The sequence below is a fragment of the Canis lupus genome, chromosome 24 (assembly GCF_003254725.2).
Source record: "Canis lupus dingo isolate Sandy chromosome 24, ASM325472v2, whole genome shotgun sequence".
Lineage (NCBI taxonomy): Eukaryota > Metazoa > Chordata > Mammalia > Carnivora > Canidae > Canis > Canis lupus.
The window spans coordinates 31,419,481-31,433,229 of NC_064266.1; the positions used below are offsets into that span (position 1 = coordinate 31,419,481).

A 13,749-nucleotide genomic window follows, 5' to 3' on the forward strand; every position below is an offset into this window, starting at 1 on the left:
CCAAAGGCAGGCGCTTAGCTGACTGAGCCACCCAGGCGCCCCCACATGTGCTGTTTTCAAGGCTCCCCTGGGGTTTGTAAGGTTAATGTGTCAGGCTTAGTTCTAGGGTTCTGCCAGGAGAGCTGTTATCCCAAATGATTTTCATTTGTTTTCTTTCTGTCTGTCACAAAATTAGTATACATTCATTTTCCAAACATTTATTTTGAAATAATATTAAGCATATAGAAAAGTTACAAGGATAGTACAAAGAACTCCCGTAATACTCTTTACTAGGTCATTAGTTAGTTTTTTTTTTTTTTAGGGTTTTTTATTTTTAAGTAATCTTTACACCCAACATGGGGTTGGAACTCACAACCCTGAGATCAAGAGTTGTACACTCCACTGACTGAGCCAGCCAGGTGCCTCTAGATTCATTAGTTTTTAACATTTGCCAGATTTGCTTTATCTTTCTTTTTTTTTTTAATTTTTAATTATTTATGATAGTCCCACAGAGAGAGAGAGAGAAGCAGAGACATAGGCAGAGGGAGAAGCAGGCTCCATGCACCGGGAGCCTGACGTGGGATTCGATCCCGGGTCTCCAGGATCACGCCCTGGGCCAAAGGCAGGCGCTAAACCGCCGCACCACCCAGGGATCCCTGCTTTATCTTTCTGTATATAGATGCTACTCTTTTATCTGAGCCATTTGAGAGTTGGTTACATGTGTTTACCTCTCCATCCCTTAATACGGAGTCTGTATTTCTTAAGGATAAGGGCCTTGGTTTACATACTCACAGCATGCTAATGTCCAATTCAGAGCTTTTAGCACTGATTTAGGACTTCTAACAGGTCTATAATCTATATTCCATTTTCCTGCCCATGATCCAGTCTAGGACTAGACTTCTCACTTAGTTATCATTTGTTTTGTCTACTTTTATCTGAATAGCCCGTTAGCCTTTCTTTTTTTTTTTTTTTTTTTTTTTTAAATTTTTTTTTAAATTTATTTATGATAGTCACAGAGAGAGAGAGAGAGAGAGGCAGAGACATAGGCAGAGGGAGAAGCAGGCTCCATGCACCGGGAGCCCGACGTGGGACTCGATCCCAGGTCTCCAGGATCGCACCCTGGGCCAAAGGCAGGCGCTAAACCGCTGCGCCACCCAGGGATCCCCCCGTTAGCCTTTCTTAACCTTTCACGATGCTGGTATCTTTGAAGTGTAAGATAATGCCAGTTATTTTATAGACTCTCTCTCTCTCTCTTTCTCTGTAAGTAGGCACCATGTCCAGTGTGGAGCCCAGTGCAGGGCCTTGAACTCACAATTCTGAAATCAAGACCTAAGCTGAGATCAAGAGTTGGATGCTTAACTGACTGAACCACCCAGGCACCTCATCTGTGTCTCAATTTAGATTCATTTGAGTTTCCTTATTAGATCAGGTTGTACCTTTTAACTATTTTATTTACAAACTTTTTTTATGTTAAGCAACCTCTATGCCCGATGTGGGCTTGAACTCACGACTCCGAGATCAGGAGTTGCACACTCTTCAGACTGAGCCAGCCAGGTGCCCCAGGTTGTGCATTTTTAGCTAGAATACTATACAATGTGTATCTTATAACCGGAACTCTGAACAGTGTGCCCTTGTGTCCAACAGGGAAGTCTTATGACCAATTGGCCCCCAGCGCTTCCTGCCATGAAAGAAGAGGAAAGCAGTGAGGAGGAGGCCACGGCAGCCACTACTTCTAAGGAGCAGGGAGCTGTCCCTGCAGACCTGGGTGGAGTGCGAACACCAGAGCCCTTGGAGGACTTCCCTAAACGTGAAGACCAGGAGGGTTCTTCGCCAGAAACCAGCCTGCCCTACAAGTGGGTGGTGGAGGCCGCAAACCTCCTCATCCCTGCCGTGGGGTCCAGCCTCTCAGAAGCCCTGGACTTAATCGAGTCGGTAATGTTGGTTATAGCACCTCAGAGTGGGCCCAGAGCACCCGCCAACTGGGAGTGCTTCTCTCGTGGGTGGGCATCCTTCTCTTCACTCCCTCCTGCTGTCATTTCCTGAGCTGGTGCTGAGTGCCCCACTGGGAGCCAGGGCCTGGGGACACAGATAGTTGCCACATTGTCCCTGCCTTCAGCAACTCCTGACTCCTGCTCTGCAGTTTAGGTGGGGTGGGAGGATTCCCTAGAGGTGGCACTGCACTGAGACCTTGAGGATGACGAGGGGAGGGCATTTGAAGCCCATAACACAGCATAGGAGAGCATGGTGCTTGTGGCACCAGATTTAGGGCTGGGGCTGGAGTGCCGAGTGGGGTTTGCTAATTCAGTAACACTGTCTCTGAGGCTGCAGTGGCTGTGGATTGTACGTCGTGGGAGAGAGCTCCTCGCTGGGGGCTGCATCTCTTGATGTGACATCCCAGCTCCTTGCTGTGTCAGCCAGGCCTGCCGTGTGGAACAGTTTTCAGGAGGTGATAGGTGAGAGGCCTGGCAACTAGGGACAGCAGAATCCCCCCATAATTCAGGGGGAGACACCCCACAGTGACTTTCCTCCTTGGGCTTCCCCATCCTTGCTAAGAATAACAATACTGTTTATTGACCATCTACCTAATGCCAGGCTCTGGGCTTAATGTATAATCCATACAGCATCTTGTGAGGTATATCCTTTCTCTGTTTTGTAGATGAGACTGAGGCTCAGGGAGGCTAAGTAGTGTCTCCACAGTCACAGTGAGTAAGGTTGGTGGTCTTCACTGTCTTGACCAGCCTCTTGCCTCCAGAGGCTGGGATTGGTCCCAGCTGTAGGGTCTAGCTGTGGTATCCCCTCTACTCTGAGAAATTTCAGAGTGGCATGAGAAACGGGTCTGATTTATTTATCAATACATTAAATAAATATCTCTGACGCTGCCATGTACAGTTCCTGATTCAGGCCCTAAAGGGAGAGTTGGATGAGAGTAGGACCCACGCTGTGCCTGGCACTGTTGGCATTTCATGGTGTTACCAGCCTTCATCCTCAGATTTTTCTGCTGCTTCTTCAACTTGATAGGCACAGAGAGGGCGAGAGGGGAGCTCAGTTTTACTGAATTCCTACCTGGCATACAGTACTGCCCAAGCTGGCCTCACCCTTATGAACGAACTGCCGAGGTTCTCGAGAGTCCCAAGGACCAGCAGCCATCATAAGCATCTGGGTCTACTCAGGGCCAGACCTCCTGGGACCAAAGCGGAAGCCTCTGTCTCCAGCAGCCCTGTGGCTGGGTGATAATTTATTGGCCAAAGGAGAGAAGACTTGTCATGACTCAGAATTGCTCCCAGAAACTTAGCAACCTTGGGCAGATTGCATCCTCTCTGGCCTGGAAAGGAAGAAAGTAATGCTTGTCTGACAAGGTTCTCGTGGGGTGAGAAACAGTTTAGGTGAAGTGGCCACAGAGGATCCATGACTGATAGGTGCATGGAGCACATTCTCTAGAACTGTGGCCTAAGCCATAGGACCTAAGCCTGGTCACACAACCTCGGGCCTAAGACTTCATTTCTAGGAGTCTCTGTCAAGGAAGTTCCCAAAAATGCAGTAGAGTATTTGTATCCAAGATGCTCATGAAGATGTTATTTTTAATTTTAAAAAGTTAGGGGAAGGGTGCCTTGGGTGGCTCAGAGGTTGAGCGTCTGCCTTTGGTTCAGGTCATGATCCAGGGGTCCTGGGATCGAGTTCTGCATCAGGCTCCCCATGGGGACCCTGCTTCTCCCTCTGCCTATGTCTCTCTCTCTTTCTCTCTCTCATGAATAAATAAAGTCTTTAACAAAAAATTAAGGGAAAAAACAATGTCCAACAGAAGAGGGGAATAGTTAAGTATTTGATGCATTCATATGATCGAATATTTTGCAGTCGTAAAACTTGTTATAAAAGTTGGAAATTTTTCACATGATAACAGATTTATTAATGGTAAACCTCTAACTCATAGGTAATAGAATTAAGTACTATTATTGTAAATAGAAAAACAGGATATCGAAATGATTTTTTTTAAGGCTAAAAACATGCAGAATCCTATCATTTAGGGATATGTATAAGTGGTAAAATGAAAGAAATGTGTAAGGATGGTAAATACTGAGTTCAGAGAGAGGGTGTGAACAAGGGGAGGTAGGCATGGGGCTTCACCAATTAGGTTTTAATTCCTAGGCTCCTTGACGGGTGTAAGTTTTCTTTCTTTGTACTTTTTGTATATCATATGTGTTGCTTTTTAAAAATAACTGCCATATGCGCAGTATGACTTCAGGTATGTTTGCAGATAGAGATATACAGATGTAGAAGAATCCTCAAGAAAATGCAAGAAAACATTCATGGTGATGACTCCTGGGCTGTGGATTCCTCCCTAATGCTTGTGTATTGTCCTTTAATGAATGAGTCTTCTTGTGTCTGCTGGGAGAGCAGAGTGATTGCAGTTGTTCCTAACCCACATCTCTGGGCAGGACCCTGATGCTTGGTGTGACCTGAGTAAATTTGACCTGCCTGAGGAGCCATCTGCAGAGGGCAGCATCAGCAACAGCCCTGTGCAGCCATCACCGTCACAGCAGCAGCAGACACTGCCGTCCCGTCAGCCTGCTTCCACAGTACCCAGTGTGACCGAGTACCGCCTGGACGGCCACACCATCTCAGACCTGAGCCGGAGCAGTCGGGGCGAGCTGATCCCCATTTCCCCCAGCACTGAAGTGGGGGGCTTGGGCATTGGCACACCGCCTTCAGTGCTCAAGCGGCAGAAAAAAAGGCGTGTTGCCCTGTCCCCTGTCACAGAGAACAGCGCCAGCCTGTCCTTCCTAGACTCCTGTAACAGCCTCACCCCCAAGAGCACACCTGTCAAGACCCTGCCCTTCTCACCCTCCCAGGTGTGTGGACCCCAACCCAACTCCTTGCTGGGTTTGGTATACAGATTCCCAGTGCCCAGTACAGGGCCTGGCACATAGGCACATATCATTCAGCAAGTCTTTGCTGAGCATCTGCTGTGTGTGAGGCACTGGGCGAGGTGCTAGGATGTAGAAGTGAGCAAAAACAGGGCTGGGTCTGTTCTCATGAAGCTTATGCTCTGGTGGGAAGACCAGTTAATAGGAAAAACTGCAAATAAATACGACACCTGGTATACAGGAGAAGGTTTACAGAGCCACGAGGGAGCATCTAGTCTGGGGGGAAGTTGTTATCCTGGAAGGCTTCCATGAGGTGGAGGGAATGCTTAGCTGGGGAATAGTAGGTGGTGACTGGGCAAAGAAGATTGGGGACTCAGTATTTGCTAAAAGAATCTCTTTATTGTGCACCTACTCATAGCGGATTTATGTCCCTGGGGTGCAGCAGTGAAGGTGACATAACCCTGCCCTTGATGAATGAATGGGGGCAGTGAATGCTGGGGGCAGGCTTGTAATTTTTTTAACAGAATGTGGTGTGGAAAGTGCTGTGGTCGTTGGGAACTTGCTGTGACCTGGGTGCTACTTCCTGGGGCTCTATTTGTAATGAAAGTACTTTTAGGGAGAGCTGAGGAGAGGCCCTGTCTTCCCTCCAGGTCAGGGAGGCATTCAGAGCTTCCAAGAGCGATGTTTGAGCTGGGTTTTGTCAGCTTAAACAAAGGCATGGAGATGAGGGAGCAGAGTACGTAGTGTGAAGTCCAGAGCCAGGGTGGTGAGGAGGTTGGGGGATGGGGTAGGGGCTTTGAAGGGCCTTAGGTGTAACAAAGGTATGTGCTGCCCAGGGGGCTGAGCTGGTGGTGGGGCTATGGGAGGGTAGACTGTCCGGCAGGGAGAGGGCAGATCTGGAGTTCCCCCATCCTCAGACCAGAAGAGGGTGAGTTGAGGCTTTGGGTTTTACTACATCTGCTCTCTTCCCTGATGATGTGGGACAGAGGAAGCCCTAGAGGAGGCATGTTTTATAAAGGAGGCTACTCCCATCTATCCAGGGATTGAGGTCAGGCCCGTGTCGGGTGATTAATAATATTTTTCTGTGAGAGGTTCAGTTTTTTCATAGTCTCTCATGGTTGTAGATGACTGGCTGTCTCCTCTTTGTGTCTTCACGTAGTCTCCCTTTGTGTGTCTGTGTCCTAATCTCTTCTCTTATAATCTCACCTGCTTCTCATAGAGTCTTCTAAGGGTACCAGCCATGTTGGTTGATGGCCCACCCTTATGACCTAGTTTTACCTTACTCCTCCCTTAGGAGGCTCTGTCTCCAAATACAGTCATGTTCTGAGGTCCTATGGATTAGGGTTTCGACATAGGGATTTGGGATTGGGAGGACACCACACCGTTCAGCCCATAGCAGGCCCCAAGTAAGGGCAGCTGACAAGAGGAGGATGGGGAGCCCCAAGCCACCGAACAAACAGCCCAGGGTGACAGTGAACCTGAGGGCTGCACATGGCCCTGGGCTCCCTGGGACACCTTTAAGGCAGAGAGTGGGAGGGTAGTGCCATTCACTTTGCTCAGATCTGGATTTGTGTCCCATCTCTAATGTCCATCCTGAGAACCTTTATCTCTGGAAGCCTCGGCTTTCTTATCTGTAAGATGGTGTGTCGTGATGGCACCTACCTCACAGAAGATGTGTTAAACTACATGGAATTATTGGTGTGAATGCCTAGTGAATTAGTGTGAATTATTGGTGTGAATCCCTAGTGTGAGGAGTTGCGCTACAGTGTTCACTTCACCACCACCATTGTCATTACCCCTGTCCACAGGTCATATGAGAGCTAGTCTTCTGAAAAGGAGCTGCCCCCAGGCTGCCAGCTCTCCCTGCCCTGACTGTAGGGTCAGCAGTGCTGTGAGCATGGGCTTGGGGGATAGCCCTCCCCCAGCCTCACAAAAGCCAGGGCTGGGAGGCAGTGATAGTCCCAGGGTTCTATGTGAACCTTGCTTGTGGATCCTGTTGATCTGTCCTAGTCTTCATTCTAGGGAGTGCTCCCAGGTCAGGAGTGGGACTTCTGTCTGAGAACAGCTGTGTTGGGGTGGGGAGGGGCATCCAGGGTCTCACCTGACTCCTGCAGGTTGTCACTTTGTCTTGTTTCCATCCTCTTCCCTGGCAGTTTCTGAACTTCTGGAACAAACAGGACACACTGGAGCTGGAGAGCCCCTCACTGACGTCCACCCCGGTGTGCAGCCAGAAGGTGGTTGTCACTACACCCCTGCACCGTGATAAGACACCCCTGCATCAGAAACATGCTGCGTGAGTGGTGTGCCCGCCCATTCCCTGCTGGTCCTGGAGCTTGAGCCTTGCCCCCCTCCCCTAGCCAGGACTGGGATCCCCTTTGGAAAAACACCTGAGACCATTTCAAGACGGCAGCCTCCTTCATGCTACCATGCCTCTTTGTGCCAGGACAGTCTGGCACTTCATCCTTTCTGGTCCTCATTTTCAGTTTGTAATTTGAAGGTTTTCTAATCTCAGGACTAGAGTCCAAATAGCCATGAAAAGAATCTCCCCATCTTGTGCAAGTCTCAAGTGCAAATCCACTGTGTTTGAGCAGCCTTAACGTGAAGGACAGAAGTACCCCGGTTCTCCCTGTCTCTCTGGTGCTCAGTCAGGAGGAGGTCAGGCTGTGAGCCTATGAAGCTCCATGTTTCACCTGTACAGGTTGCTTACCTGAGTACTTCTGTGGAAGTGCAAGTGCTGTCACATAAGTGCACTTCCTGTGTCTCCTGACTCTGAATTCCAGGTAGAGATGGTGGCTTACGTGTACTTCTGCTTGTTACCTTTGTTGCAGGAGAAGCATTGCCTTATTTCCTGAGTAAGGTATGTAATTCAGATATCAGCTCAGAAATTTCAGCCTTTGTAATAACACATAATTTTAGGAAAGGCCTGTGAATCCCCTGGTCAGAAATCAGTCTCTCAATAGTTGACCTAGAGTTTAAGCTGTATTACATGAGAAATGATTCTTTGTTCAAGCCAGAATTTTTCAAATCTAAGCCTTTAAGCAGATATGCTGGTGCCACGAAAGGCATTGATGGTTCTTTCTCCTTTTCCTTCTTGCCCTTATTACTAATCTGCTACTACTGCTCTAGCCTTTCTGTTTTTTTTTTCCCCACAGGAAGAAACATTTCCATTGCTCCTCATTTTTCTATAGATCCATATTTCCATCTGGTAATATGTTCCTTCTCTCTGAAGGTCATCCTTTAACTTTGTAGTTTGGGTCTGCTGGGGAATCAGGAAAATTTGTATCTGAAAAGTTGCCTTGGTGTCTGAAAGGCCATTTTGGTGGGTATAGAACCCAAGGTTGACAGGTTTTTCCTTTAAGATTTAAAGATGTTCTCCTGTTACCTAGTCCGTACTGTTTCATTACTGGTTTTGAACAAGAGCCTATTTTGATGCACCATGATGGATTATTCTTTGTTTTGTATGCTTGGCGTTCACTGAGCTTCTTGGATTTTGGGTTTTCATCAAATTTGGAAACACTTCAGCCCTTATATCCTTATCTTTAAATATTCTTTCTGGGCCTTCAACCCTAACCCTCTTTAGGGACTCCACAATTACACACATATTAGGCCACATGGATCTGTTCCACAGCTTACTGATGTTATCACTACTGTTTTCATTCTTCTTGCCTCTCTATTTTGTTTTGGATGGTTTCTATTGCTCTGTCTTCAAATGACTATTCCTTTCCTCTGGGGCATCTGATCCTTGATAACCTTGTTCAGTGTGTGTTTCATCTCAGGCATTGTGGTTTCTGTCTCCAGATGTTCAGCTGTATCTTCTGAAATATCCTCTGCCTTAACTTTGCTGTCGAAACATACAAAGTATAATTATAACAACTATCTTAATGTTCTTGTCTGCTGATTTTAGCTTCTGTATCAGTTCTGGGTTAGTTTCCATAGATGGACTTTACTTCTCATTGTGAGTTTTGCTTGGGTTTTTCCCGCCTGCTTTGCTTCTCTGTGTATGTGTGGTGACATCTGATTGGACGCCAGACATTGTGAATTCCACTTAGTTGAGTGCTGTATTTTATTTTATTTTATTTTATTTTATTTTATTTTATTTTATTTTATTTTATTATTTTTTTTAGAGCTCTGTTCTGGGATTCTGGGATATAGTCGAGTTACTTAGAAATAGTTTGATCCTTTGGGTCTTATTTTTAAGATTTTTCAGATGGGACCAGAGCAATGGTTAGTTCAGGACCCTCCAGTGCTGAGGATTTCCAGTCTGGCTGGTGGGATTGAGCTCTGTTTCCAGCCCTGCATGAGCGTTAAGTACTGTTTCCTCTGCTCTTTTTGCATCCTTCCCTGATCTCAGGTGGTCTCCTCATTTGTGTGCCCTGATATGCATCTTGCGGTATACTCCGGCCTGTCTGCAGGTATCTGGGGTTCCCTCCTATGTAACTCTCTCTTCTCTGGTGATGCTGTGTTGTGCACACTGAGCTGCTATGGTCTCCCTGAACACTTGCCTTGTCTCTTCGATTCCAGGTTACACTGGGCTCTACCTGCGCTTTCCTTCCTGTGCTGTACCTAGGAATCATCCTCTGTCTCCCATTTCTTGGGTCCCTGCCCTTGACTGTCTGGTGCCCACACTCTTGAAGCACATCGTGTCATCCATGGTGTGTTGTTGTTTTGCTTTTCCAGGCAGGAGAGGAAATCTGGCCCTAATGTCCCATTTTCCTAAGTAGAGATCTGTTTAGTCTTTAAATCTAGATTCTTGTCACAAAGACTGTTTTGGTTTTCCTCTTTTAGAAAATTTGTTTTTGTATATTTTTTTATTGGCGTTCGATTTGCCAATGTATAGTATAACACCCAGTCCTCGTCCTGTCAAGTGCCCCCCTCAGTGCCTGTCACCCAGTCACCCCAACCCCCCACCCACCTCCCCTTCCACTACCCTTTGTTTCCCAGAGTTAGGAGTCTCTCATATTCTGTCTCCCTCTCTGATTTTTCCCACTCATTTCCTCTCCTTTCCCCTATAATCCTTTTCACTATTTCTTACATTCCCTATATGAGTGAAACCATGTAATGATTGTCTTTTTCCGATGGACTTACTTCACTCAGCATAATACCCTCCAGGTCCCTCCACGTCGAAGCAAAGGGTGGGTATTTGTCATTTCTAATGGCTGAGTAATATTCCATTGTATACATAAACCACATCTCTTTATCCATTCATCTTTCGATGGACACCGAGGCTCCTACCACAGTTTGGCTATTGTGGACATTGCTGCTATAAACATTGGGGTGCAGGTGTCCCGGCGTTTCACTGCATCTGTATCTTTGGGGTAAATCCCCAGCAGTGCAATTGCTGGGTCGTAGGGCCGATCTATTTTTAACTCTTTGAGGAACCTCCACACAGTTTTCCAGAGTGGCTGCACCAGTTCACATTCCCACCAGCAGTGCAAGAGGGTTCCCCTTTCTCCACATCCTCTCAACATTTGTTGTTTCCTGTCTTAATTTTCCCCATTCTCACTGGTGTGAGGTGGTATCTCATTGTGGTTTTGATTTGTAAATCAAATCCTGATTTTTCCCTGATGGCAAGTGATGAGGAGCATTTTCTCATGTGCTTGTTGGCCAGGTGTATGTCTTTTTTGGTGAAATTTCTGTTCATGGCTTTTCCCCATTTCATGATTGGATTGTTTCTTTGCTGTTGAGTTTAATAAGTTCTTTATAGATCTTGGATACTAGCCCTTTATCTGATAGGTCATTTGCAAATATCTTCTCCCATTCTGTAGGTTGTCTTTGAGTTTTGTTGATTGTTTCTTTTGCTGTGCAGAAGCTTTTTATCTTGATTGAGTCCCAATAGTTTATTTTTACTCTTTTTGTTTCCCTTGCCTTCATAGATGTATCTTGCAATAAGATACATCAACAGGAACTTGTGGCCTAGTTCACAAAGGGTGTTGCCTGTGTTTGCCTCTAGGATTTTGATGGATTTGTCTCACATTTAGATCTTTCATCCATTTTGAGTTTATCTTTGTGTTTGGTGTAAGAGAGTGGTCTAGTTTCATTCTTCTGCACGTGGCTGTTCCAAATTTCCCAACACCATTTATTGAATAGACTGTCCTTTTTCCAGTGGATAGTCTTTCTTGCTTTGTTGAATATTAGTTGACCATAGAGTTGAAGGCCCATTTTTGGGTTCTCTATTCTGTTCCGTTGATCTGTGTGTCTGTTTTTGTGCCAGTACCACACTGTCTTGATGATCACAGCTTTGTCGTACAACTTGAAATCCGGCATTGTGATGCCCCTGGCTCTGATTTTCTTTTTCAGTATTCCCCTGGCTATTCGAGTTTTTATCTGCTTCCACACAAATCTTAGGATTATTTGTTCCAACTCTCTGAAGAAAGTCCATGGTATTTTGATAGGAATTGCACTGAACGTGTAAATTGCCCTGGGTAGCATAGACATTTTCACAATATTAATTCTTCTAATCCACGAGCATGGAATATTTTTCCATCTCTTTGCGTCTTCCTCAATTTCTTTCAGAAGTGTTCTGTAGTTTCTAGGGTATAGATCCTTTACCTCTTTGGTTAGGTTTATTCTTAGGTATCTTATGCTTTTGGGTGCAATTTTAAATGAGATTGACTCCTTAATTTCTCTTTCTTCAGTCTTGCTGTTAGTGTATAGAAATGCCACTGATTTCTGGTCATTGATTTTGTATCCTGTCACATTGCTAAATTGCTATATGAATTCTAGCAAAAATATGGAACGCTTCACGAATTTGCATGTCATCCTTGTACAGGTGCCATGCTAATCTCTGTATCGTTCCAATTTTAGTATATGTGCTGTGGAAGGGAGCACTCTCTTAGAAATTCTTTTTGACATCTGCAAGACTTTTTTTCTTTTTTTTTAAATTTACTTATTCATGAGAGACAGAGAGAGGGAGAGGCAGAGACATAGGCAGAGGGAGAAGCAGGCTCCATGCAGAAAACCGATGTGGGACTCGATCCTGGGACTCCAGGATCACGCCCTGAGCTGAAGGCAGATACTTAACTACTGAGCCACCCAGGCATCCCTGACATATGCAAGACTTAAGGCAACAGTTATTTGGACTTCATTCCAAATTTGACTGGTTTCCTTACCCACTGATTTTATATCATACCTTTCCCAATTTTTTACCTCCACAAAAGTTAGCAGTTTATTGGAAGGGACAGCTCATTAACAAATAAACAAAACACATTCAGTGTGTGATGTGATAGTTCTGATGGTGATAGAAACCATGAGGGGGAGTTATACCAGTGTGCGTGGGGAGCACAGAGTCATGGTGAGGAGTTTCTTAGGAGGATGTCAGGGATGGCCCTTCAGGGAGGGAAAGCCATGCAGAATTCTGAGAAAAAGGAATTCCAGGCAGGTCAAACTATGAACGCAAAGGATAAAAGCATGCTTTTTGTGTTGTGAAGTATAGAAATAAGGCCACTAAGTTTGGAGCGAATAAGGTGTAGAGCATGGTAGATGAGAGGAGTCCAGGAGTCCCCAGGGCTGTGTGTCAGTGGGGATGGGCCATGTGGAGCTGTTAACCCCCTAAGATTTTACTGGCTCATAAAGCACAAACCTTCCCTGGTTTTAAAATTTGACTGTTTTCTGGGTTAGATGGAATGCTTTTTTGAGTTCTCAGAGGAGGCTGTGAGCAAGGAGGGCGTAATGCCTGTGCCATCTGATGTCTGGGCTGTCTACTCTTTTTCAGCAACAGGAGCTGGATCTAGAAGTCTTGAGGGAGAATAGCTATGACCCCAAACCGTGGGCTCTGTTTTGTTTTCTTAGGTGTTTATGTTACAGAGAAATCTGATGCCTAATCTACTGTTAATCCTTTGTAGCAAACCTTTTCTTTCTCCTTGGATTGCTGTAGGGCTTTGGTTTGGTTTTGACTTTGTTTTGTTTTTGTATTTTTTTTTAAGATTTTATTTATTTATTCATAGAGACACAGAGAGAGACAGGCACAGGCAGAGGGAGAAGCAGGCTGCATGCAGGGAGCCCGACGTGGGACTCAATCCAGGGTCTCCAGGATCACACCTTGGGCTGCAGGCGGCGCCAAACCGCTGTGCCACCAGGGCTGCCCTTGTTTTTGTATTTAAGATTTTATTTATTTGACAGAGAGAGTGAGCCCAAGCAAGCTCCCCACTGAGCAGGGAGCCCAATGTGGGCCTCTATCCCAGACAGCAGGATCTGAGCTGATGGCAGACGGTGAATCGACTGAGCCACCTAGGCACCCCTTGATTTTGGTTTTTGTGTGTTTTTTTTTTTTTCCAGTTAATCCTGAAATTTGCCAAGCTAGATATAGGTGTGCTCTTCATTAACTCCCACCACTCCGATTTTCATACTCAAGACTCAAACTTTGAGCTAAGAAAATGCAGGTTTTTTTGTTTGTTTCCCTGGCAGTCTGCCCCTTACTTCTACCTGTAGGTCTTCCCTCCTACAGTCTCATCAGTTGCTCCATCTCTGTTCACCTTTATCTTCCTGTTCACTGTCCTAAGCCCCTCCAAGCTCTGAGAACGCCCTGGGACTGTCTTCTGATTCACAGTTTGCTCTTGCACTTTCCCACCTGCTGAGTCCTTCTGCTTACAGAGCTGCATTTTTTTCCATCTCAAGCCATCTTTCGTCTTTCCTGTTGAAGTTGGCCTCCCTCGGTGTTCCTTTTTTTTTTTTTTTTTTTTTTTTAGGTTTATTTATTTATTCATGAAAGCCACAGGCTGAGAGAGAGAGAAGACATAGAGGGAGTAGGGAGTAGTAGGCGCGGGGGGCCCGATGTGAAACTCGATCCCATGTTTCTGTCTGCTAAAGGTTCCCCTCCCCATTTGTGTCCCCACTGTGATCGTTTTGAGGGGACTCAGGAAGAGGGTACGCTAAGCATGTGTGTGGGCCTCACTATCTCACATCATGTGGC

General features: G+C 45.9%; 1 protein-coding gene and 1 non-coding gene across 10 annotated transcripts in view; one reads left to right on the forward strand and one right to left on the reverse strand.

The window, feature by feature from the left end:
* Positions 1 to 13,749, forward strand: part of MYBL2 (MYB proto-oncogene like 2) — a 43,268-nt gene that overhangs the window by 23,138 nt on the left and 6,381 nt on the right. For all 9 annotated transcript variants that reach the window (XM_049100786.1, XM_025470114.3, XM_025470121.3 and 6 more), the window contains exons 7-9: positions 1,624 to 1,911; positions 4,413 to 4,826; positions 6,995 to 7,134. In XM_049100786.1, the coding sequence (XP_048956743.1) occupies positions 1,624 to 1,911; positions 4,413 to 4,826; positions 6,995 to 7,134 (842 nt within the window). The remainder of the gene's footprint in view (positions 1 to 1,623; positions 1,912 to 4,412; positions 4,827 to 6,994; positions 7,135 to 13,749) is intronic.
* On the reverse strand, positions 11,566 to 11,669 carry LOC112674312 (U6 spliceosomal RNA). Its single transcript, XR_003145365.1, has one exon. It is a non-coding gene; the product is annotated as a U6 spliceosomal RNA (small nuclear RNA).